A 26519-nucleotide genomic window follows, 5' to 3' on the forward strand; every position below is an offset into this window, starting at 1 on the left:
GTTTTCCCTTCAAAACTTCCATCATGGCCTTTGCATTTGGCACAAACCCCTTGCCCATCATCACCTCCACCAACTGTTTGCCCCCTTCTCAGCTACCTTGTCCTCCTGCTTGGCAAATCCCTTAATCACCGCAGTGTATGTAGCAGCATTGGGTCTCATCCCCCTCTCCATCATCTCAAGCAAGCACTTCTTGGCATCCCCACAGAAATTGGCGTCAGTAGTGAGTCCCTTAATTAAAACAGTACCCCAGTAGCTAACATGGTCCGGTAAGCCTTCAGAGCACACTCGGTATTGCCAGCCTCGAGACAGTCTTCAATAACACCGGTGTGAAGTACGACCTCTGGAATTATGTTTGTATCCCAACCGCGCCTATAGAGCTCCATGGCCTGGTCATAATTGCCATCGGCTTTCAAGGCTTTGAACATCTTCGGAAACTCATCCCTGAGGGGTTTGCGGGTGGTGCTCCACTTACGGTAGAGTTTTTGCAACTTCTTGTCAGGGGTAGCGTTGATAAGAACGTCAGACATCTTCAATGCCTTCATTGCTTCTTCCATGTAGGTCACATCAAAGAGAGGAACGTCCAACTTAGGGCTGAACCCCTTTGCTTGTATCTGCTCAAGAAACTCCTTGGCCTTCACCACCGGCTCCTGGCGTGCAATGGCTTTGAAGACGGCCATGTAGGAAGATGAAGGAGGCGTCATCCCCTTATCCAACATTTCCAAAAAATACTTCTTGGCATACCAAACAAAATTGACATCAGAAGATGAGTTATTTGCAAGTGTGTTGATGAGTATAATATAAGTGCAGGAGGTGGGAACGACACCATTAGCTATCATATACAGGTAGACGTTGTGAGCAGCCTTGATCTTGCTGGAACAGATGCAGGCCCAAATGACAACTGTATAGATGGCCGCGTCAGGCAGTACGGCCCACTCAGATCGAGGCTTAAACAGCTCTTTGGCTTCCTCAGCGAGGGTGTCATTTGCCATAGCATCGAACAGACGAACACCTTAATCGCATACTCGTTAAGGGAGTCGTAGTCCCCAATATCCGTGTCAAACAATTCTTTCAGGTCCTTGTCCTCACAGTATTTGGTCGCCTTCTTAAGAACCTTCATTACATGCTGCTTGGGGGAAGTAGAGTCTGCCACTGATTTGATTCGTCACTGTAGTTTAGTTGCACGTAGCATGAATTTGAAACAACAAATTCAGAGTTAGACTGAGTGTCATGAAGCCCCTATTTATAAGCCTTAGCACCTAATTATTCCTGAGAATCAAGGAGAAAATACTTGAAAAGATTTTGTAAATTGCTAGGAATGACGAGGTATGGTGAGAAATCCTATTCCTTTAAGGAAAAGGTAGAAAGGAATAGGTAGATTTTAAATAAGGATTAAAAGGCCGGAAGTCCCTTTCCAGGCTTTCAAAAGTTGGCACAATTCCTTTGGCACCGGATGCAACTAAAAATGTCTAAAACAATCGGCTTTGTATCCAACCGTGGGTAATGATCTTAATTATCAAGCCTAAATTGAATACCATTCATATATTAAACTATTAGTCACAAGTGCAGCAGCAGAAGCTGTTTCTGTTGAAAACTGCAAACTTAATGAGGATAATTATGTTCCTAGTAAATTACATGATTACAAAATGCCATATATAGTAAAGCATAAGCACATGAATCTTGTTATCAAAGCAGCAACAAAGTGATAGTGCTGGTAATTTGGTATACAAAAATTACTAGTGGTATATAAAAAAGTAGCTCCAAATGATATGGATAACTGATAAGAGAGTAAGACGTAGCACGTCTTGTCCACAGTTCACACTTCATGTCCTAAACCAAATGTTAAAACTACCAGAGAATTACTGAAAATTGAAAAGAAAACATTTCTGTTTTTTTTTTTAATTGGAAACTGTAGCTTTCTGGGTACTAGATACTTGTAAAAAGCCAGAGGAGAGCTTACAATGGTCTGCATAAATTGGTAATGCCGCCATAAGATCCAATCTTGGTCGTATATTTTCAGTGAAGATTCATATAACTTCCTGGCATTTCCAAGATTATCTTTATCACTGTTGCATATGCAGGTTTGGTTCAAAGTACAAATTGAATGCAGCTAGAGAACAATAAAGCAGCTATGACCTGATACAAGTTCACAAACTTCTTCGCGAGAAATCTGCAGAAGTTAAATTAAATTTTTTGCAGCAGTAGGACTACAAAGAAACACCATTATCGACATGAAAAATTCATGGATGTAAAAAAATCTAGCTGAAAATGAAATGACCATTTAGATCTCTGTAGCATGTGGAATTGCAGCTTCTTTTGAAGGATAAAAATTTCATGTTTACTGCCAGTCTGCCACAGATTTCTAATGATTTAGGAGAAATCACAAGGACTTGTCAAAATAAAGTTTTTGATGTACAAAAGACTTGAGCACCAGCAATAGGAGAAATTTTTAATGTTGTGCAAATTAAAAAAGATGCTGCATCACATATATACTCGTAGTCATCCTTGGAGTATACGAGGGGGAGAAAAACCTGAAACGTAGAGATATTATTCCTTTAGCCACAGGTTCTCAGCTTCTGAAATAGACTAGGACTCATGTCAAAACATCTTTTAGAAGTTCAAAGATTGATAGCTGCTCAGGTTTACTTGGACAAAAGGAGACTCTTGTGTAATTTCTAAGTTCTACTGAAAGACATGGACAACCCATAACTACGTTAGGTGTGCCAATGCTTCAGTCCATCTATAGTGATTCTGTGCTATTAAGATGTGCCGTGTGCCAATAACATCTCTGGCACGCTAACTATCAAAATGCAATACTTCTATTTTTCAAAACTTCCCAATGCAAGAATACTCCCTGTTTCAATTTCATTTGTTCTCATTTCTCAATACACTATCTAGTATCTACATGCATGACAGATTAAAGGAATGAAAAACAACTGTTGTAAAAGACTAAAAATCAATGAATAAAACATTAAAATTAATAGCGTGCGTGAATCAACAACGCCTACCGCACAATTACAGATGTAGCATTAAATTCATATTAGCACCAGAATACTTGAATGTCAACATTCACAACAATAAAGAACAGCACAAAATTTATACTGAAAACCATTTTTCTACTCTCACTAGCTCCTCCATATCTGAAGCCTCCTAATCCTAAAGTTTGCTGGTATAACATCCATGAACCAGAGCATCACTGCTTCAAGGTGGAAAGGACAATACTCATGGCACTTCTAATTACCGATGTTGGTCTACCCTTTAAAACCTCCATCATTGCCTTCGCATTAGGCACAAACCCCTTATCCATCATTACCTGCACAAACTCTTTTCCCTCCTCCTCAACTGCCTTGTCCTCCTGCTTTGCAAAGCCCTCTATCACCGCAGTGAAGGCAGCAGCATTGGGCCGCTTCCCCTTGTCCATCATCTCGAGCAAATACTTCTTGGCATCTCCAAAGAAGTTGGGGTCAGCACTGAGTCCCTTGATTAAAACGGTGTAAGTGTAGGAGTTGGGGGCAACCCCAGCAGCTAACATGGCCAGGTATGCCTCCAGAGCACCCTTGGTCTTGCCAAACGAGAGATAGACTCCAATAACAGCGGTGTAGATTAGGACCATGGGCTCTATACCCGTCTCCTCAACTTCGTTAAAGAACTCTGTGGCCTCGTCTATATTTCCATCATCTATCAAAGCACTGTACATTATGCTCCCCAGTTTTTCAGCGTGGCCAGGGCAGGCGCGCAACACGTAGAAGTACTTTCTAACATCCTTGTCAATGGTCTCATTGTGGACAAGATCAGCATACATCTTCAGTGTTTGCATTCCTTCGGCGAGGTAGGCTTCTTTGTAGTGAAAACCACTGTCGGAAGGCACGAACCCCTTGGCTTTTATCTGCTCAAGGAACTCCTTGGCCTTCTCCACTGGCTCTCGGTAGGCAATGGCCTCCATAATCTTCCAGAAGGGTGTAGGACTGGGCTTCATCCCCTTATCCAACATTTCAAGAAAATACTTCTTGGCATACCTAAGGAACTTTACATTGGAAAAGTCTGTTGCAAGTACAGTGATGAGTTGAACATAAGTGTAGCAGGCGGGGTTGACACCAGTGGCTATCATGTGCTGGAAAACCTTGAGAGCACTCTTGGCCTTGCGCTCACCGGCGTAGAGCATAATCACAATGGTGAAGACAGCCACTGGAGACAGAATGCCCAAGTCAGAGACAGGCTTAAACATCTCTCTAGCTCTGTCAATGATGCCGGTATCTGCCATAGAATTGAACAACATAATCGAATAATCGTTAAGGGAATCGTAGCTCCTCCCAATGGTGCCAAATACTCTTTTCAAGCACTCGTCCTCACAGTCTTTGGTGGCTTCCTCGAAAATCTTCATTACATGGTTCTTGAGGTCATCAGCAGAAGAATTGGGGGAACTAGTTTCCGCCATAGAATCAAAGTAGTTTAATCAAAGTTTAAACCCAGAAAGATCAGAACTTGACTGAGGTTCTAGTGTAAAAGAGAAAAGGCCAAGAGACCCAAATAACTAAAGTTAGGGTTTTCTACTTCAAAACAAATAGTATAATATCACCGGACTGTAAATATTCAAACTTGAATTAAGCCCTAGAGCCTAAAAGAAACGAAAAATTCAGAAGAAATATAACTGGAAACAAATTCAATTAAGCAGTAGCTAGTGTGTGAGAATGCAGATCGATAACCTGTGTTAGGGTTTCAAAAGGGAGACAATGATGATAACTGAAGAAGAAGAAGAAGAGCACTCACCTTCCTCCGATGGTTCTCCGGCGGTAGCTCTGCTACAGAGAACAGTACCAAGGAACAGAAGTGGTTTCTATTTTCTTCTTTTTTCTTTTTTCTTTGCGCAAATTTTGAAAATGTGAAAAATAAAACGACCCGCGCCCCGTATTTTATAGGCTCGATTTATTTTTAGGCCACCTTTTTTATAGTTATTTGTAATTTTGTTATTTCTATTTTGTTCAAATCGCCTAGTGTTCCCTTTCTAATTTTGCATTTTTATCCCTCGTTTTTTGTTTTTTTTTTTCAATGTTTTATAATTCTGGTCATTCTCCTGAATTGAGATTAAATAACTAACTCGAATAAATGGTCAATTTGTGGTGTATTTTTACTTCCACATCTAATTGACTTTCAAAATGAAAATAATCTCACGACAATGTGAGAAACAAGTCACTAATTTCGAAAATACTTGGAATCTGAAAATATTATATCAAATATCAATGCCTACAGTACATAAGGACTAAAGTTGCCTCAAATCAATAAATCAATACTGCAAAGTTGCAAACAAACACAATTGCATGTCTTTTTATAAAAAATAAAACATTGAACTCACAACTACTTAACTTCAAAAATGAGGACTTTTGCAATGGTTTAGCTTGGACGCCAAACTGTCTGAGTTTTGTTTGCGAATCGTAGGCTTTCGGAGTCGCCGGTTCTGGCATCATCCCCATTTGGAGTCTTGCGTTGGCCTTGGCTTTCTCCTTCCTTCCTTTCTTTTTGTGGAGGGTGTTCTGGATTTGTCAGTGAAAGGTAAAGCGGCGTCGTTACCTCTTCGAGAGGATGTTTCCGGCGAAGCGGTTGCTAGCTGATACATCGGCGGCAGGCCGGAATCGGCCAATTGGTCTGGTCTTGAAGGTGTTTTTTGGGGCGGGTTGCATGTAACACCCCGAACCCGAATTGAAATTACCAGAATTTCAACAAGTTTACCTTTGATCAGGGGAATTTAACAGAGCCGCTACTCTTGCATATCGCCTTCTAGTTGAAAAGGATGGAGTGTGTACCTCAACGTTTCCTCATCAACCCATGGTTTAGCTAATGAGTTCTTCATGAGAATCAAACACGGTGATGCCAGTCTTAATTACTTAATTCTCTCTTCTTCTTTTTTCTTATTTTTTTTCATAATATGTAATCCGAGTATTCTAAAATTCCTCCGAACTCGCTGTACCATGAACTTTCATCAACCCCTTATAAATTGATACTTGATTTCAAATCATCAAGCATCTTGTTATTATATGTACTTTATAAAGTTCTCGGGTATTACATTGCATGCTATAGCTGTGCGCGTGTTTAAGTCTAGCGTCACGAGGACGATGGCCTTGAGTTTCACACGACCGAGGGTCAGTGGCTTTGGGTTGGCTTTTAATCACCGCACTTGTAACCCAAGCCTTTGCAGAGCGGATTGGACGAAATAAGAGGTAGGCGTGACCGATCCACCATGCAAGAGACACCATGGACAGTGCCGGAGCGACTCTCCATCTAGAGGATGGAGGAAGGTGCAAAGGTAGTTGGCCGGAGTTACACTCCATTTAGGTTGGCTAGGCTTGCCGAGCGATGAGATGCCATTCTGGACATGGTTGACTAAGGATGTCAGCGTTGTTTGGGTGAGATCATTGGGTGGTGGCAGAGGCAGATGCTGCAGCGAGGGTTGCAGCAGTGGGCGCAGAAGCTGTCAACCCTAGAGCTTTGATTACTTGGGTTTCTTTGGAATCAATAAGGGCATGGCGAACTTGGGTCTGTCTGCTTTCTTGGGATAGGTCTAACAAGTGCTCTGGGGACGCCCCCTTTGTGTAGGGCGGTCTTAGGGCTTTATGAATAAATTAGGGTTAGCTCTTAAGCTATTTTGGAACTCTCCCTAGTAGTGCCAAGTTACTAGTTACTTTGGTCTTAATTCTTTAGGATAATATTGCATATTAGGTTCTCCCTGATTATTTTGTTTCATTTTGGTTTCACCCATAGGGCTCCCTAGGATAGCTCAATCTTGCCGCAGCCCAAGTTTTGGATGAGCTGTTTCTTTGTAATATTACGTTCATTTTCAATATTAATGGATTGACACCCTGTTTGCACCTGTTTTTTGCACGTCGACCTACTAAGCTTTAGTTTTTGGATGAGAGAGAGTTTTGGCCGAGATTAATTAAGGGTCAAGAATGAAGTTACTTGATCATTCGGCCGAGAATGAAATTAATTGGTCATTTAGCTGAGATGAGGAAATTAGCCAAATAAGTATTAATTGGGTTGACCGAGAATATAGAGTTTAGGTTGTACGACCAAAATGAAGGTGTTGATCGAAATAAGAGTTTCTCGGTCACTCGACCGAGATTTGAGATTTTGCGTCGATCGACCCAAAAGATGATGAAAGTGGATCACATGGTTACATGGTTGGGAAATCCAAGTTCAAATGAGTGACTACACAGATGGACTAAGAAGGAGTTTAAATGTGCTTGGCCAAGCCCAATTGACAGACATCGGCCGAGGAGTCCGTTCAAGGAATGAATCCTCACAAGGAAAGAGTTCGAGTCAATTATAGATTTCAATTGTTAAGATTCCAGATATCAACCAAATCATAACAATAGGAATGAATCAATCTAGAAAAGGGAGATGAATTCTACTTGAATTTCCACTTCTTGGAGGACAAGTTAGCTAGGGATTTTGATATGTATATATAGTGCCTTGTAACTGTTTGGCTCCAATTTTGCTGCAGCTGGTCAACAGTCTCTTTTCTTGCGCGGGCGTGCCAGCACCGTTCGGGTGCGGTCGTCGGGGGTGTCCCTTGACCTGACTTCTATCAAGCGATTGTAGACGAGGAGAGCACCAACCTCGTCGTGGGGATTCTTTCTGCCTCGTGGTGAGGACTTTGCTGAAGTTTCTTCTTGTTAACACAATCGATACTCAATATTGTAGATCGAGCAGAGCGACATCACCGGGAAGTGTTGAAATCTTGCTAAAGCGTGACTTTAGCTTGGCTGGGTTGCTAGGGCGTTACCCTTGCTTGGCTGGTTCCGTAACCGTTGTGGTCGTGGCACTACCGTCGGCTCCCAAGGAGACTAGGACCGAAGTACGTTGACAGAGGGTTTGGTGACACTGAAAGTCGGCTTCTGAGAAGACTAGGACTAGGAGTGTGATCACCGGTAAGAGAAAGAGAAGGAGAGGAGTTGCTCTTAGAGAGGTTTGCTCTAGAGAGAACTTAGATCATCTTAGAGATGTTGTTGTTGAATGTGAATGTGTTGGTGTTTGGTCGTGGTACTACAATCGGCTCTCGAGGAGACTAGGACCGAAGTACGTTGACAGAGGGTTTGGTGGCACTGAAAGTCGGCTTCTGAGAAGACTAGGACTAGGAGTGTGATCACCGGTAAGAGAAAGAGAAGGAAAGGAGTTGCTCTTAGAGAGGTTGCTCTAGAGAGAACTTAGATCATCTTAGAGATGTTTTGATGTTGTGAATGTGTCTGTGTCTGTGTTGGTGTTTGGTCGTGGTACTACAATCGGCTCTCGAGGAGACTAGGACCGAAGCACATTGACAGAGGGTTTGGTGGCACTGAAAGTCGGCTTCTGAGAAGACTGGGACTAGGAGTGTGATCACCGGTAAGAGAAAGAGAAGGAGAGGAGTTGCTCTTAGAGAGGTTGCTCTAGAGAGAACTTAGATCAACTTAGAGATGTTTTGATGTTGTGAATGTGTTTGTGTTGGTGTTTGGTCGTGGTACTACAATCGGCTCTCGAGGAGACTAGGACCGAAGTACGTTGACAGAGGGTTTGGTGCCACTGAAAGTCGGCTTCTGAGAAGACTAGGACTAGGAGTGTGATCACCAGTAAGAGAAAGAGAAGGAGAGGAGTTGCTCTTAGAGAGGTTGCTCTAGAGAGAACTTAGATCATCTTAGAGATGTTTTGATGTTGTGTTGTGAATGTGTGTCTTAGAATGAGAGGAGAAGGTGTTTATATAGGGAAGAAAAAGAAGAGTGAAATGATGAATGGAAGAAAAATAATGAAAGTGATTTGTAAAATATGGAAAAGATAGAGAAATGATGAAATGATGAAATGAAAGCAAGGCATGAAGGTGCAAAAAAATGGAAGTGATGATGATCTATTAAAGAGATTGTTGTAGAAAAATATATCCAAGGAAAAAAAGAAAAGCATCTAGCTTTCTTCATGTGGGTAGGAAACATGAACATGTGAATATTGAGCTGGTTTTAGGTCAGTTTCTGCCTCTTTATTCCTTCAATTATTTCTCCAACAAGACTTCAGATTGAGCCTTCGACTTCTTCATAAAAAATGTTTCACTATGAGTGTAGATCATCCTGACAAATTTTCAGAGCTTTATTCCATGCGGTTGGGCTGGAAATGCTGCTGGACCTCTTACAGGTCCAGTTTTTCAGTTTTGCTTCTGTAGAAAATTGGACTGATTGTTTGAAGGCCTTCCACTCAAAAAAATCTCTGGCACTCTTCATAAGAAATGATCCTTGGGCTTTCTAGAATTAATCTGGAAAGTTTTAGCTCATTTAGATTTCGTTTGGTTAGTCTGCCGCCCCTCCTTCCTTGTTTAGCTCGGTTTCTCCTAGCCGAAGTAGGAAAATGTGCTAAAGTTAACTTTTCATGCTTCCATGCTTCCATAGTAGGCTTTATTTAGCCTCTAAATATATATTTCGAGCTTGTCGACAATATATAGCTTGAGCCACTGACATTGGCTCAATTTCTCCAACACATGCCTTGTCAGGCCAAAATGTTCATTTTGGGTCTAAACAGTAATTCATTGTAAAAGGTCCTGCACCACACAAAGAAATCAATACACAACTTATACTCAAACTTTTCTCTTGTTATCTTTCATAGGTATTTTGCCTTGCAATTCAACTCTAATAACTTGTTTTCATTTCTAGTTTCTTACTTTCATTTCAGTACTTTACATTCAAGCTTTTTACTTCCTTGTTCTTCTTTATTTTATATGCACTTTACATTCAAGTTCTTTAATTCCTTGTTCTTTATTTTATATGCACTTTAATTTTTGCACTTAGGAGTAGTTCATAACATATAATTCTCGTCCGTCGTTCTCTTTCGGCCAGTCCAGATTGGATCAATGTGATTCGCTGTTCACATACACATCACCTCACAACGCTTTGATAACCGAGTCCACTTCACCTTCGTCTTCACCATGATTTGCGAGTACCTTCACCCGATATATCTCTCGCTTGTCACTGAACCCTTGAATTCACTCAAGAAGTAAACGTGATTGAAGATCCTGGTCAGGGTTGTACGCCTAACTGAAGTCCTTGCAACAAAGACATTAGAACCTAACGACCGAGAGGGTTCCTTCCTCGGCCTACAATCATTTGTTAAGAAGTCAAATACAAGTGCAAATCATATCAAAACCTCATTCAGACATTCGACCGCAAGTTGGCATGCCTGCATATCAAGAATGACAATTCAATCACAAGTCCCTTAGCTCTAATTTCGGCCGAGACGATTTTGAGGCAAACACACCCACATTCTCTTAAAAAAAAAAAAAAGGAAAAGAATAAGACTACCACTCAACTATCCTAAAGGGACTGAGTGAGAAGCCCATTTTACCACCAAAGCCGAGTAAACCAATATTGAGAGAGAGCCGAGTCTAATAATTTATGGAGTCGATGAGAAATGTCTGAGATTAATAAGAACAGTGAATTTCGCTTCACATACAACATTTTTGATGGAGCCTTAATCGAATTTTATTTGCTAACAACTTATCTATTGATTCACGAAAGATATCAAAATAGCTTGTCAAAATAAAGGGTTTCGATGCACAAAGAATTTGGGTACCCTTAACGTTGTCCTCAACAATACGATGCATTAACTACTCACAGTGACACGTGAGGGAGGAGGCTTCGAAATGGGTAGATATCATAGCAATAGCCATATGTCTTTGTATAGATACAGGGTCTTAGTTATGGATTTCTTTTTTAGCAATTTTAAGGGATCGCTTGTGAGATCCTCCCCACTTTCTGATCACATACATCTCGATCATTCAATTTTTAAGCTACTAAGAATATATTACTATTACAAATTTTCAGTCAACTTAATAATCATTTAGAAATTTTGAACCAGCAGAACTATAAAGTAATATTATTATCGAGGTGAGATAGACATGAAAAATCTAGCTGGAAATTAAATGGTCATTTACATCTCCGTAGCATGTAAAACTGCAACTTTCTATGAAGGGCAAATGAATCCATGTTTACTTGCCAGTCTGCCACCAGATATCTAATGATGTTGGAGAAATCTCAACTAAACTTGTCAAAATAAAGTTTTTGATGTACAAAGAATTTGAGCACAAGCAATGGAGAAAATTTTAATGTTCTGCACAACAAGATGCTGCATCATTATCTATTTACGCAGTCATCCTTGAGAGTATATGAGGGAGAGAAAAACTTGAAATGTAGAGATATCATTCATTTAGCCGCTGCTTCTCAGCTTCTGGATTAGACTAGTATTCATGTCAAAACATCTTTTAGAAGTTCAAAGATCGTTAGCAGCTCAGGTTTACTCAAACAAAACGAGACTGGTAAAATTTCAGATTTCTACAGAAAGCCTTGTACTACAACAGCTGTATAATTTGTGCCAATGCTTCAGTCCACTTATCATAATTCTGTGCATTTAGTGTGGGAATGACATCTCTCACACACCTAACTATCAAATACAATACTTTTGTTTCTCAAAATCTCTCGAGTGCAAGAACATTCCCAGTTTCAACTTCATGAGTTTGGATTTCTCAATACACTGCTGTATGTACCTTGCCTAATATACATGCATGACAAATTCAAGGAATAAAAAAATACTTGTCAAAATCAGTCGACTCTAACTCTGTAAGCAATATTAAAACTAATTACAAGTGTTCTGTGAAGCTACCATACAGTCAAAAAAACTAGGATCAAACTGAATTACATCAAAGACAAATCTTCTTGCAAGATATTGAACCCTAGCACATTTGACAAACAGAATATTCATACTTGGAATTCAACTCAAAAGTGTTGATAAACTTCTCTTTATTAGGGCTATTACGACTTTGTTAGGCATCAAAATTCTAGAAACTAACTAGTGCTTCAAGTGAGCGTTTGAGGGCTCAAGCAGAGATAAATTCCAGGCAAACTTATGTTAAATTCAAAACCATAATGGATGAAGAAACTTTTATGTGCCTGAAGTCTAATTTGATGCAAGTAACTTGAAACTATTAAGAAAAGCAGCATTTATTATTGACTTGATAACCAAATAATGAGGGACTACTATATCATGAAACTGAATTGTGCAAAACTTTCCTAAATTCCTAACGGTCAAATAAGATCAAAAGATAATGAATGAATGTTACCTCATAAGCAAAAGCAGTGCACCTTTCTTTCTGATTTGGAAGGAAGCAAAACTATGACCAGTATCTAATGGAGATGACAACAACCCTATCAAACTTAAATAAACATCTTTACTTCGGATTGCTACTCCTTTCTACTCAAAAGGAAATGGCAGTGATTAAATGAGGTCATTTAAACCTTAATAACTGCACAAGTGGGATATGAGATCGTTAAGGTTCAAGCGAACACAACAGCACACTGAGAATTACATAAACTGCAGGGAATTCATAATCACAGGAGGTCCTATTGTGAACTTGAAGTCTCAAGTTATTTTGGTACACATAGTTATCTTTTTTATTTTTTATTTATTACTATTATTTTTTAATCTCAAAACTCTGAGTCTAGCATAACTAACATATCAAACTGTTCCTGCTTTTGGATATAACAAAGAAGAAGCATTTTTTTCATGCCAACCTATCAAAAGAATATAATAACATCTGAGCAAGAAGATAATAAAAAGACATGCAGACAACCAGAATAAAAGAAACAGAAACTACAAATATTTCGATATCATAGAAAACAGCAAAAATAACATATTGAAACCCATTCCCACAAAATTTATACTGATTTCTCATTTGTTATGATTTCTCAATACACTATCTACATGCATGAAAAATTAAAGGAATGAAAAACAACTGCTGCAAAAGACTAAAAATCAGTGTATAAGAAACATTAAAATTAATAGCAAGTGTGCTGTGAATCAACGACGCCTACCGCATAGTTAAAAATGTAGCATTAAACTCATATGAGCACCAGGATACTTGAATATCAACAATCACAACAACAGAGCAGCACAAAATTTATACTGAAATCCAGTTTTCTACTCTCACTAGCTCCTACATATCTGAAGCCTCCTAATCCTAAAGCTTATTGGTATAACATCCATGAACCAGAGCATCACTGCTTCAAGGTGGAAAGAACAATACTCATGGCACTTCTAATTACAGGTGTTGGTCTACCCTTTAAAACGCCCATCATAGCCTTCGCATTAGGAACAAACCCCTTATCCATCATTACCTGCACAAACTCTTTTCCCTCCTCCTCAGCTGCCTTGTCCTCCAGCTTTGCAAAGCCCTCTATCACCGCAGTGAATGTAGCAGCATTGGGCCGCTTCCCCTTGTCCATCATCTCAAGCAAATACTTCTTGGCATCTCCTAAGAAGTTGGGGTCAGCACTGAGTCCATTGATTAAAACGGTGTAAGTGTAGGAGTTGGGGGCAACCCCAGCAGCTAACATGGCCAGGTATGCCTCCAGAGCACCCTTGGTCTTGCCAAACGAGAGATAGGCTTCAATAACAGCGGTGTGGATTAGGACCATGGGCTCTATACCCGTCTCCTCAACTTCGTTAAAGAACTCTGTGGCCTCATCTACATTTCCATCATCTACCAAAGCACTGTACATCTTGCTCGCCAGTTTTTCAGCATGGCCAGGGCAGGCGCGCAACACGTAGAAGTACTTTCTAACATCCTTGTCGATGGTCTCATTGTGGACAAGATTAGCATACATCTTCAGTGTTTGCATTCCTTCGGCGAGGTAGGCTTCTTTGTAGTGAAAACCACTGTCGGGAGGCATGAACCCCTTGGCCTTTATCTGCTCAAGAAACTCCTTGGCCTTCTCCACTGGCTCTCGGTAGGCAATGGCCTTCATAATGTTCCAGAAGGGTGTAGGATTGGGCTTCATCCCCTTATCCAACATTTCAAGAAAATACTTCTTTGCATACCTAAGGAACTTTACATTGGAAAAATCTGTTGCAAGTACACAGATGAGTTGGACGTAAGTGTAGCAGGCAGGGTTGACACCAGTGGCTATCATGTGCTGGTAGACCTTGAGAGCACTGTTGGCCTTGCGACTACCGGCGTACATCAGAATCACAATGGTGAAGACAGCCACTGGAGACAGAATGCCCAAGTTAGAGACGGGCTTAAACATCTCTCTGGCTCTGTCAATGATGCCGGTATCTGCCATAGAATTGAACAACTCAATCGAAAAATCGTTAAGGGAATCGTAGCTCCTCCCAATGGTGCCAAATATTCTTTTCAAGGACTCGTCCTCACAGTCTTTGGTGGCTTCCTTGAAAACATCCATTACATGTTTCTTGAGGTCATCGGCAGAAGAATTGGGGGAACTAGTTTCCGCCATTGATCCGATTGTTCTAAGTAGTTTAGTTGCCGCAGAAATCAAAGTTTAAAACCACAAACTTGACTGAGGTTCTAGTGTAAAAGAGAATAGGCAAAGAGACCCAAATAACTAAAGTTAGGGCTTTCTACCTCAAAACAAACAGTATAATATCACCAGAATGTAAATATTCAAACTTGAATTAAGCCCTAGAGCCTAAAAGAAACGAAAAATTCAGAAGAAATATGAAGGTAGCTAGGTTTTCAACTAGAAACAAATTAAATTAAGCAGTAGCTACTGTGTGAGAAGTTAAATCGATAACCAGTGTTAGGGTTCCAAAATAACTGATGAAGAAGAAGAAGAAGAAGAGAAGAGCACTCACCTTCCCCCCGATGATTCTCCGGCGTTGGCTCCTGAAGCAGAGAACAGTACCAAGGAAGAGAAATGGTTTCTATTTTCTTTTTTCTTTGCTTAAATTTTAAATATGTGAAAAATAAACGAACCGCGCCCGTATTTTATAGGTTCCCTTTATTTTTAGGCCACCTTTTTTTTAGTTATTTGTAATTTTGTTATTTCTATTTTGTTCAAATTGCCTAGTGTTCCCGTTCTAATTTTGCCTTTTTATCCCTCGTTTTTTTTTTTTTTTCAATGTTTATAATTCTGGTCATTCTCGTGAAATTGAGATTAAATAACTAACTCAAATAAATTGACCCCCTTGTGGTGTCCTTTTAGCACTCCACGTCTAACCGATTTTCAAAATGAAAATAATATAACGACAACGTGAGAAACAAGTTAATAGTTTTGAAAACACTTGGAATACCAAATATTATACCAAATATCAATACCTACAGTACATTAGGACTAAAATTGACTCAAATCAATGAATTAATAATGCAAAGTTGCAATCAAACAAAATTGTCTTTTTATAAAGGGAGAATTTTAGAAACAGTACCTGAACTTTTCACCACTGATAATTAAGGTTCCTAAATTTAGATAAATAACATATCAGTACCTAAACTAACAAACCCAACCCAATTATTGTACATGCCTTCAATAACACCTTTAACCTTATGTCATTATTCATTTTTCAAATGGTATTTTTATATTTTCACTCTCTCTCTCACCAATTAGAACCATTCTTAATGGATTGACACTAGGGTTGTCAATTCCGACACGACCCGATAACACGACTCGAAACCCGCACGAAATAAAGCGGGTTGAACCCGCACAATTAAAAAGCGGGTCGGCCGCGGGTCAACCCGTCATGACCCATTTAATAAACAGATTGGCCACGGGTCAACCTGTCAACACAAAATGAACTCGTATAATCCGATTATACTATACTTCTTCCTGAAATTTTGGACGTTGGGAGTATTTGATCCTAGGATTGGACAATTTGAAATATTTTGCTTCATCATTATTGAATTTAATTATTTAAGAATTATATATAATTATTTATAATCTTCGTCTTAAGGAGTTTTTAGTGAATTTAATCAATTTATGCATTTTTTTAGTTAAATGGGTCGCAATGTTTACCCTTAAATAGGTCATTTTGTCCAATACGACACGACCTATTTATTAAATGGGTTGGAAACGGGTAACCCATTTCATAAATAGGTTGGGTTTGGGTTTAAATTTTCGATACGATTATTAAATGGGCTAGGTTTGAGTTTGTCTCTTGTGACACGACAAATATCTTGACGTGATACGATCCATTGTCAGCCCAACACCCACATTCTCTCAAAAATAAAATAACATGAAATAAAATAAAATATATATATATTCAATAAAAAAAACAACAACAACAACAAGACAACGACTCAACTAGTCTAAAGGGACTAAGGAAGAAACCCATTTTACGACCTAAGCTATGTAAATCAATATTGAGAGAGAGCCTAGTCTAATAATTTATGAAGTCGATGAGAAATGTCTCAGATTATAAGAATAGTGAATTTCACTTCACATACAACATTTTTGAGGGAGCCTTAATCGAATTTTATTTGTTAACAACTTATCCATTGATTCAAGAAAGATATCAAAACAGCTTGTCAAAATAAAGGGTTTCAATGTACAAAGAATTTGGGTACCATTAACGTTGTCCTCAACAAGACGATGCATTAACTACTCGCATTGACACATGAGGGAGGAACCTTTGAAATGTGTAGATATAATACCAATAGCCATACGGTATGTGTATAGAATCATAGATATAGGGTCTTAGTTATGGATTTCTTTTTACAGCAATTTTAAGGGATCGTTCGTGAAATCCACCCACTTTCTGATCACATATCAACATCTCGACTATTCAGTTTTTAAACTTCTATTGAATGTATTACTATTACAGATTATCAATCAAACTGATAATCATTAAGAAAATTTTGAACCGGCAGACATATAAAGTAATGTTATTATTGAAATATATGAGATAGACAAGAAAAATCTTTAAATGATCATTTACGTCTCCGTAGCATGTAAAACTGCAACTTTCTATGAAGTTGGCAAAAGAATTCATATTTACTGCCAGTCTGCCACCAGATATCTAATGATGTAGGAGAAATCTCAACTAAATTAGGCAAAATAAAGTTTTTCATGTACAAAGAATTTGAGCACCAGCTATGGAGAAAATTTTAATGTTCTGCACAACAAGATGCTGCATCATTATCTATTTACTCACAGTCATCCTTGGAGTATATGAGGGAGAGAAAAACTTGAAATTAGGAGATATCATTCCTTTAGCCGCTGCTTCTCAGCTTCTGGATTAGACTAGCATTCATGCCAAAACATCCTTTAGAAGTTCAAAGATCGTTAGCAGCTCAGGTTTACGCGAACAAAGGGAGACTGGTAAAATTTCTGATTTCTACAGAAAGCCTTGTACTACAACAGCTGTGTTACCTGTGCCAATGTTTCAGTCCACTTATCATGATTGTGTGCATTTAGTGTGGCAATGACATCTCTCACACACCTAACTATCAAATACAATACTTTTGTTTCTCAAAATTTCTCGAGTGCAAGAATACTCCCAGTTTCAACTTCATGTGTTCTGATTTCTCAATACACTGCTGTATGTACCTTGCCTAATATACATGCATGACAAATTCAAGGAATAAAAAACAACTGTTGCCAAAATCAGTCAACTCTAACTCTGTAAGCAATAATAAAACTAGTTACAAGTGTTCTGTGAAGCTACCATACAGTAAAAAAAAACTAGGATCAAACTGAATTACATCAAAGACACAAATCTTCTTGCAAGATATTGAACACTAGCACATTTGACAAACAGAATATTCATACTTTGAATTCAACTCAAAAGTGTTGATAAACTTCTCTTTATTAGGGCTATTACGACTCTGTTAAGCATCAAAATTCTAGAAACTAACTAATGCTGCAAGTGAGCGTTTGAGGGCTCAAGCACAGATAAATTCCAGGCAAACTTATATTAAATTCAAAACCATAATGGATGAAGAAACTTTTATGCGCCTGAAGTCTAATTTGATGCAAGTAACTTGAAACTATTAAGAAAAAGCAGCATTTATTATTGACTTGATAACCAAATAATGAGGGATTACTATATCATGAAACGGAAATGTGCAAAACTTTCCTAAATTCCTAAAGGTCAACTTAGATCAAAAGATAATGAATGAATGTTACCTCATAAGCAAAAGCAGTGCACCTTTCTTTCTGATTTGGAAGGAAGCAAAAGTATGACCAGTATCTAACGGAGATGACAACAACCCTATCAGACTTAAATAAACATCTTTACTTTGGATTGCTATTCCTTTCTACTCAAAAGGAAATGGCAGTGATTAAATGAGGACGTTTAACCCTTAATAACTGCACAAGTGGGATATGAGATCATTAAGGTTCAAGCGAACACAACAGTGCACTGAGAATTATATAAACTGCAGGGAATTCATAATCACAGGAGGTCCTATTGTGAACTTGAAGTCTCAAGTTATTTTGGTCCACATAGTTATCTTCTTTTTTTCTTTTTTTTTTAATCTCAGAACTGTGAGTCGAGCACAGCTAACATATCAAACTGTTTCTCCTTTTGGATATAACAAAGAAGAAGCATTTTTTTCATGCCCAACCTGTCAAAAGAATATAATTCTGAGCAAGAAGATAATAAAAAGACATGCAGAAAACCAGAATAAAAGAAACAGAAACAGCAAATATTTCAATATCATAGAAAACAGCAAAAAATCCCATATTGAAATTTGAAACCCATTCCCACAAAATTTAAACTGCTTTCTCATTTGTTCTGATTTCTCAATACACTATCTACATGCATGAAAAATCAATGTATAAGAAACATTAAAATTAATAGCAAGTGTGCTGTGAATCAACAACGCCTACCGCACAGTTAAAAATGTAGCATTAATTTCATATGAGCACCGGGATACTTGAATATCAACAGTCACAACAATAGAGAACAGTACAAAATTTATACTGAAATCCAGTTTTCTACTCTCACTAGCTCCTACATATCTGAAGCCTCCTAATCCTAAAGCTTGCTGGTATAACATCCATGAACCAGAGCATCACTGCTTCAAGCTGGAAAGAACAATGCTCATGGCACTTCTAATTACAGGTGTTGGTCTACCCTTTAAAATGTCCATCATAGCCTTCGCATTAGGAACAAACCCCTTATTGATCATTAGCTGCACAAACTCTTTTCCCTCCTCCTTAGCTGCCTTGTTCTCCTGCTTTGCAAAGCCCTCTATCACTGCAGTGAAGGTAGCAGCATTGGGCCACTTCCCCTTGTCCATCATCTCAAGCAAAAACTACTTGGCATCTCCTAAGAAGTTGGGGTCAGCACTGAGTCCCTTGATTAAAACGGTGCAAGTGTAGGAGTTGGGGGCAACCCCAGCAGCTAACATGGCCAGGTACGCCTCCAGAGCACTCCTGGTCTTACCAAACTCGAGGTAGGTTTTAATAACGGAAGTGTGGATTAGGATCAGGGGCTCTGCACCTGTCTCCTGAATTGTGTTATAAAACTCTAAGGCCTCGTTTACATTTCCATCCTCTACCAAAGCATTGTACATCTTGTTCGCCAGTTTCTTATGGGTTCCAGTGTGGTTGCGCATAAATCGGAAGAACACTTTAACATCCTTGTCAGTGGCATCATTGTAGAGAAGATGAGCATACATCTTCAGTGCCTGGAATGTTTCGGTGAAGTGGCCTTCTTTGTATTGAAAACCATGTTCGGGAGGGACGAACCCCTTGGCTTTTATCTGCTCAAGAAACACCTTGGCCTTCTCCTCGGTCTCTCGGTAGGCAATGGCATCCATAACATTGATGTAGGGTGTAGGATTGGGCTTCATCCCCTTATCCAACATTTCAAGAAAATACTTCTTGGCATACCCAAGGAATTTTACATCGGAAAAGTCTTGTGCAAGTGTGGAGATGAGTATAGTGTAAGTGAAGGAGACAGGGGTGACACCAGTGGCTATCATGTGACGGTAGACCTTGAGAGCACCCTTGGCATTCCGAGCATCAGAGTAGATCATAATGACCATGGTGAAGATAGCCACTGGACACAGAATGCCCAAGTTAGAGACAGGCTTAAACAGCTCTTTGGCTTTGTCAGTGATGCCGATACCTCCCACAGCATCGAACAACTTAATTGCACAACCGTTAAGGGAGTTGTAGTCCGCAATCGTGCCGAATACTCTAGTCAAGTACTCGTCCTCACAGTCTTTGGTGGCTTCCTCGAAAACCTCCATTACATGTTTCTTGAGGTCATCGGCAGAAGAATTGGGGGAACTACAGTACCCCATTGATTTCGATTGTTCTAAGTAGTTTAGTTGCAGCAGAAATCAAAGTTTGAAACCACAAAAATCAGAACTTGACTGAGGATCTAGTGTAGAAAAGAAAAGGCAATCAGACCCAAATAAGTGAAGTTTGGGTTTTCTACTTCAAAACAAACAGTATAATACCACCGGAATGTAAATATTCAAACTTGAATTAAAACCTAGAGCGTAAAAGAAACGGAAAATTCAGTGAAGCTAAGCTAGCCAGGTTTTCAACTAGAAACAAATTAAATTAAGCAGTAGCTACTGTGTGAGAATTCAGATCGATAACCTGTGTTAGGGTTTCAAAAGGAGACGATGATGATAACTGATGAAGAAGAAGAGGAGGAGCACTCACCTTCCTCCGATGATTCTCCGGCGGTAGCTCTGGAGGGAGAGAACAGTACCGAGGAACAGAAATGGTTTCTAATTTTTTTTTTCTTTGCTCAAATTTTAAAAATGTGAAAAAATAAACGACCCGCGCATATTTTATAGTTTCCATTACCCTTTTTTTTTTTTTTTGCAATAGTGGTTCTAGATTGATCTCCAAATTTGATATTTAGACCTCCAACTTTTTTCAATTATTAATAGACTTTGTCCAGATTATATAAAAAGACAAATAAGGATAAAGAGAGAAAATTGAAGAAAAAGAATAAATAAATACTCTTCTTACCTCCTCCAACTAAATATAACATTCAATTAAAAAAAAATTCCCAAATTTCCTTATATTGTCTATATAGTTTTATAATTTACCTAAAACAATTAAGTAAAAATAATAATTTCTATATATGACCCATCATTTAATACAAAAGTAAATTCAAAATAATCTGATTTGAAATTTTCTTAAACTAAATTAATTGAGTATTATGATATAATTATTACTCAATCTTCCAACGCAAAACCCTTGAAATCTTTCTTTTAGCAAATTCAAAATGATTCCAATAACATATCAAGATCGAGAACCAACCCTTTGATTAATTTTAGTGGAGGAGAGACATACTCATAAGAGAGCAATATTATGTGATTTTGATTCATTCTTCTTCTTGTGGTTGAAGATAGAGATAAAAATATAGAGTAACAGATTGTTGTATCTTACGTTCAAGGGCGTTTTGGTAAAAATAAGGAGGACTACTTAGCTTTTCTTAGAATAGTAAATTAGAGGTGTACTAAGTATGAGAGGTCTAAATAACAAATTTGGAGGTCCAACTAAAACCACTCTTTTGCAATTTTGGGCCTTTCTATTTTGTTCAAGTTGCCTAGTGTTTCCCTTCTCAATTTTGCAATTTTAGCCCTCATTTTTTTAATGTTCGTAGTTTTGGTCATTCTCAAATAAGATTTTACTTATCTAAACGGTCAATTTGTAATGTGTTTTTACTTCAACATCTAACCAATCTTCAAGGTTTTGAGATGGTCTCATGGAAGCATGTCAGGAAAAGAGGCAATCAAGTTGCGGACGGTTTGGCAAGAGCGTCATTAGGTATCAGTCCGTATGACACAGTCAATGTATTGTTAGGAGGTTGGTTCTCCTTGACTAGTCGAACTAGTAGAAGCAGATTGGTGTGCTAGGTAAAAATAAGGAGTGCTCCATTTATGGAATGTTTTGGATGTCCGTCTTGTATGTCCACTTATGGTTTCAGATTTAAAAAAAACCATTTAATCGACTTTGAAAATAAAAATAATCTGCACAGTACCATTTAGTCTAGTGACATAAGTCTTTCTTTTATAGGTGGGCGGTTGTCAGTTCAACTCACAATAGACTAGTTGTTAAGTGGGAGGTTGTCAATTCAACTCACAATAGATTAGTTGTTTATTTGATAAAAAAAAAATGAAAATAATCTAACGACAATGTGAGAAACAAGTTAATTTTTTTTTCACCTCAAAAGGTATAAAAATTCAAAATCTACGGTACGTAAGGACTAAAATTGTCTCAAATCAATGAATCAAAATAATGCAAAGTTGCAAACGAACACAATTGTCTTTTTTTATAAAAATAAAACACTGAACTAACAACTACTCAAGTAGCTAAAAGGACTAAGGGAGAAGCTCATTTTACGACCAAAGCCAAGTAAATCAACTTTGGTAGAGAGCCTAGTCTGATAATGTAGAATTGTAGCTAGAGTCGATTGCAAGAGCTGTGAATTTCGCTTCATACATGTTTGAGGGAGACTCGATTGAATTTGTTTGCTAATAACTTGCCTGTTGATTCAAGAAAGATCTCAAAACAGCTTGTTAAAAAAGAAAAAAGGTTTTGATGTACAAAGAATTGAGAACCAGCAACATGAGAGAATTTTAACGTTGTCCTCAACAAGATGCTGCATCAGCTACTCGTAGTTGTCCTCCGAGTACATGAGGGAAACTTTGAAATGTTTAGATATCATACAATAGCCATATGGTGTGTCACGGCAGGGCTCCTTTGGTATGATACAATTATCAGACATCTATAAGCCTGTAAGTTGGCTTGATACAGCCTGTGTGCCTCTCATTTTAATAGCTTATTCGAGCTCGGCTTCAGAAGAAACAAGGCAATTAGCTCATCAAACAGGCCTGTAAAAGAAACAATACAGATAGTCAGTTATGAAGGGATACAGCCTTAGCCTTCATAGATTGATGCCATAACACATGGATGTTGCAGCAAGCAATCAATGCATTTAGTTGATGATTCGATTCGACATACCTACACAATAGACTAAGACAGGTTACAGACCTAGTTCCAGAATACTTCAAGCAAGATAGAGACAAAATATAACAGAACAAGTATAGAACATGGATGTTGCAGCAATCAAGCAATACATTTAGTTAAAGATCCAATTCAACTAATGACTAATCTAGTTCTTGGAGGTATTCTCTAGCTATTTCCAGACTAAGCATGTACAAAACTGCTGCTAGGACGCTGGAGCCAAGATTACAAAACAAGAGCAAGATATAGAGTAATGCTACTGATTGAGAGAATTGAAAATGGGAAGAATTAAGGTGTTCCTGCTATGCAATTGAGCAAAATGATGGAGGTGGTGGTGATTTCGTCATCAACAAGAAAGACTCCAATAGATAGGGATTCGGCATAACTACGTTAGGTGTGCCAATGCTTCAGTCCATATATAGTGATTCTGTGCTATTGAGATGTGCCATGTGCCGATAACATCTCTGGCACACTAACTATCAAAATGCAATTTTGTCAAAACTTCCCAAGCGCAAGAATACTACCAGTTTCAACTTCATTTGTCCTGATTTCTCAATCCACTATCTAAATGCATGACAAATTATAGGAATGAAAAACAACTGTTGTAAAAGACAAAAAATTAATGAATAAGAAACATTAAAATTAATAGCAAGTGTGCTGTGAATCAACAACGGCTACCGCACAGTTAAAAGTGTAGCATTAAATTCATATTAGCACCAGAATACTTGAATGTCAACATTCACAACAATAGAGGACAGCACAAAATTTATACTGAAATCCAGTTTTCTACTCTAACTAGCTCCTCCATATATGAAGCCCCCTAATCCTAAAGCTTGCTGGTATAACATCCATGAACCAAAGCATCACTGCTTCAAGGTGGAAAGGACAATACTCATGGCACTTCTAATTACCATTGTTGGTCTACCCTTTAAAACCTCCATCATTGCCTTCGCATTAGGCACAAACCCCTTATCCAGCATTACCTGCACAAACTCTTTTCCCTCCTCCTCAGCTGCCTTGTCCCCCTGCTTTGCAAAGCCCTCTATCACCGCAGTGAAGGTAGCAGCATTGGGCCGCTTCCCCTTGTCCATCATCTCAAGCAAATACTTCTTGGCATCTCCAAAGAAGTTGGGGTCAACACTTAGTCCCTTGATTAAAACGGTGTAAGTGTAGGAGTTGGGGGCAACCCCAGCAGCTAACATGGCCAGGTATGCCTCCAGAGCACCCTTGGTCTTGCCAAACGAGAGGTAGGCTTCAATAACAGCGGTGTGGATTACAACCATGGGCTCTATACCCGTCTCCTCAACTTCGTTAAAGAACTCTGTGGCCTCGTCTACATTTCCATCCTCTACCAAAGCATTGTACATCTTGTTCAGCAGTTTTTCGGCATGGCCAACAAAGGTGCGCAACATATAGAAGTAATTTCTAACATCCTTGTCAATGGTGTCATTGTGGACAAGATTAGCATACATGTTCAGTGTTTGCATTCCTTTGGCGAGGTAGGCTTCTTTGTAGTGAAAACCACTGTCGGGAGGCATGAACCCCTTGGCTTTTACCTGCTCAAGGAACTCCTTGGCCTTCTCCACTGGCTCTCGGTAGGCAATGGCCTCCATAATGTTCCAGAAGGGTGTAGGATTGGGCTTCATCCCCTTATCCAACATTTCAAGAAAATACTTCTTGGCATACCTAAGGAACTTTACATTGGAAAAGTCTGTTGCAAGTACACAGATGAGTTGAACGTAAGTGTAGCAGGCGGGGTTGACACCAGTGGCTATCATGTGTTGGTCGACCTTGAGAGCACTCTTGGCCTTGCGATTACCGGCGTAGGTCATAATCACAATGGTGAAGATAGCCACTGGAGAAAGAATGCCCAGGTCAGAGACAGGCTTAAACATCTCTCTAGCTCTGTCAATGATGCCGGTATCTGCCATAGTATTGAACAACTTAATCGAAAAATCGTTAAGGGAATCGTAGCTCCTCCCAATGGTGCCAAATTCTCTTTTCGAGTACTCGTCCTCACAGTCTTTGGCTGCATCCTCGAAAATCTTCATTACATGGTTCTTGAGGTCATCAGCAGACGAATTGGGGGAACTAGTTTCCGCCATTGATCCGATTGTTCTAAGTAGTTTAGTTACAGCAGAAATCAAAGTTTCAAACCACAGAAATCAGAACTTGACTGAGGATCCAAATAAGTACGTGAAGCGAAGTTAGGGTTTTCTACTTGAAAACAAACAGTTTAATACCACCAAAATGTAGAAATTTCCAAGTTGAATTATGACCTAGTGTGTAAAGAAACGAAAAATTCAGTGAAACTAAGCTAGCTAGGTTTTCAAGCAGAAACAAATTAAATTAAGCAGTAGCTACTGTGAGAATTCAGATCGATAACCTGTGTTAGGGTTTCAAAAGGAGACAATGACGATAACTGAAGATGAAGAAGAAGAAGAGAAGAGCACTCACCTTCCTCCGATGAATCTCCGGCGGTAGCTCTGCTGCAGAGAACAGTACCAACGAAGAGAAATGGTTTCTATTTTATAGTTTCCATTTCTTTTAGGCCCCCTCTTGTTTTTGTTATTTGCAATTATTTTTTTTTGGTCTTTTTATTTTGTTCAAGTTAGCCCTCGTTTCCGTTTAGAAATAACAAAATTACAAATGACTAAAAAAAAGGTGGGCCTAAAACTATGACGATAACCTATGTTAGGGTTAAAAAAGGTGACCCAAATTAGTGAACTTTTTCCAATGTTAATGATTTTGGTCATTTTCAATTTTTTTGAGATTAAATAACTAGAGTAAAATACTGTTTAAATGATCTTCACAATCCATTGTTCAATGTCTTTTGGTATATTGTCCGGTTTTTGTTTCCTTTTAATTTATATATCTTGTTATGTTCTTTACTTTATTTAATTTTGATGTATTTTAATATCAACGCATTGTATTTCTCTATTTTATTTAATATATTACTTGTCGTCTTCCCTTAAAAAATGCCTCAGATTTGCAAGAGCTATAAATTTTGCTTCACATACAACATGTTTAAGGGAGACTTGATCGAATATGTTTGCTAAGAACTTATCTATTGATTCAACAGCAGACTCCGTCTCGTTTTTATGGCTCATTTGAGGTCGGCTTGCAGAAGAAACAAGGCAATTAGCTTATCAAACAGGCCTGTAAAAGAAACAATACAGATAGTCCGTTATGAAAGGATACAGCCTTAGCCTTCATAGACTGATGCCATAACACATGGATGTTGTAGCGAGCAATCCATGCATTTAGTTTATGATTCGATTCGACATACCTATACAATAGACTGAGAAGGAAATATTGTCTAACAGGCCTAGTTCCAGAACACTTCTAGCAAGATAAAGACGAAATAAAACAGAACAAAACAAGAGCAATCAAACGATACATTTAGTTAAAGATCCAAATCAACAAATCTAGTTCTCTAAGGTGTTCTCTAGCTATTTCCAGACTAAGCATGTACAAAACGATCTGCTGCTAGTTGAGCTGGAGCCAAGATTATTAATTACAGAACAAGAGCAAGATATAGATTAATGCTACTGATTGAGAGAATTGGAAATGGGAGGAATTAATTAGGTATTCCTGCTATGCAATTAAGCAAATGATGGAGGTGGTGGTGGTTTCCTCATCAACAAGAAAGACTCCATTAGACAGGGATTCGGCTTAGAAGACTGGAGGGGAATATCATAATTGTATACAGAGACGAAACAACTCGATTTTGGGATGCCAAACTACAATATGCTAAACTTCTTAATTTATCAGAGTATCATTTAT

At 38.6% G+C, this 26519-nt stretch overlaps 5 protein-coding genes across 6 annotated transcripts; all 5 read right to left on the minus strand.

The window, feature by feature from the left end:
- Window positions 1–233: 233 nt before the first annotated feature.
- Window positions 234–989, minus strand: LOC133744296 (pentatricopeptide repeat-containing protein At4g38150-like). The gene has a single exon (XM_062172430.1). It carries the CDS (start codon window positions 987–989, stop codon window positions 234–236), a length of 756 nt encoding a protein of 251 aa, XP_062028414.1.
- Window positions 990–3190: 2201 nt separating this feature from the next.
- Window positions 3191–4432, minus strand: LOC133744297 (protein Rf1, mitochondrial-like). Its single transcript, XM_062172431.1, has one exon. The coding sequence runs from the start codon at window positions 4430–4432 to the stop codon at window positions 3191–3193; it is 1242 nt and encodes a 413-aa protein (XP_062028415.1).
- A 6431-nt stretch (window positions 4433–10863) lies between these two features.
- LOC133745533 (putative pentatricopeptide repeat-containing protein At1g12700, mitochondrial) lies at window positions 10864–14739 on the minus strand. The gene is made up of 2 exons (XM_062173616.1): window positions 14650–14739; window positions 10864–14362 (listed from the first exon to the last, which is right to left on the minus strand). The coding sequence occupies exon 2, from the start codon at window positions 14289–14291 to the stop codon at window positions 13050–13052; it is 1242 nt and encodes a 413-aa protein (XP_062029600.1). The 5' UTR covers window positions 14292–14362; window positions 14650–14739; the 3' UTR covers window positions 10864–13049.
- Window positions 14740–18467: 3728 nt separating this feature from the next.
- Window positions 18468–20497, minus strand: LOC133745708 (pentatricopeptide repeat-containing protein At1g18900-like). 2 transcript variants are annotated; one of them, XM_062173826.1, is made up of 2 exons: window positions 20415–20497; window positions 18468–20124 (listed from the first exon to the last, which is right to left on the minus strand). In XM_062173826.1, exon 2 carries the CDS (start codon window positions 20042–20044, stop codon window positions 19049–19051), a length of 996 nt encoding a protein of 331 aa, XP_062029810.1. In that variant the 5' UTR covers window positions 20045–20124; window positions 20415–20497; the 3' UTR covers window positions 18468–19048. The 2 variants fall into 2 exon arrangements, with proteins under 2 accessions (XP_062029810.1, XP_062029811.1); XM_062173827.1 differs by having other exon boundaries at window positions 18468–20058; window positions 20415–20495.
- Window positions 20498–22613: 2116 nt separating this feature from the next.
- LOC133746084 (pentatricopeptide repeat-containing protein At5g65560-like) lies at window positions 22614–25311 on the minus strand. Its single transcript, XM_062174250.1, has 2 exons — window positions 25191–25311; window positions 22614–24851 (listed from the first exon to the last, which is right to left on the minus strand). Exon 2 carries the CDS (start codon window positions 24836–24838, stop codon window positions 23597–23599), a length of 1242 nt encoding a protein of 413 aa, XP_062030234.1. The 5' UTR covers window positions 24839–24851; window positions 25191–25311; the 3' UTR covers window positions 22614–23596.
- Window positions 25312–26519: the final 1208 nt, after the last annotated feature.

The sequence above is a fragment of the Rosa rugosa genome, chromosome 4 (assembly GCF_958449725.1).
Source record: "Rosa rugosa chromosome 4, drRosRugo1.1, whole genome shotgun sequence".
Taxonomy (NCBI): domain Eukaryota; kingdom Viridiplantae; phylum Streptophyta; class Magnoliopsida; order Rosales; family Rosaceae; genus Rosa; species Rosa rugosa.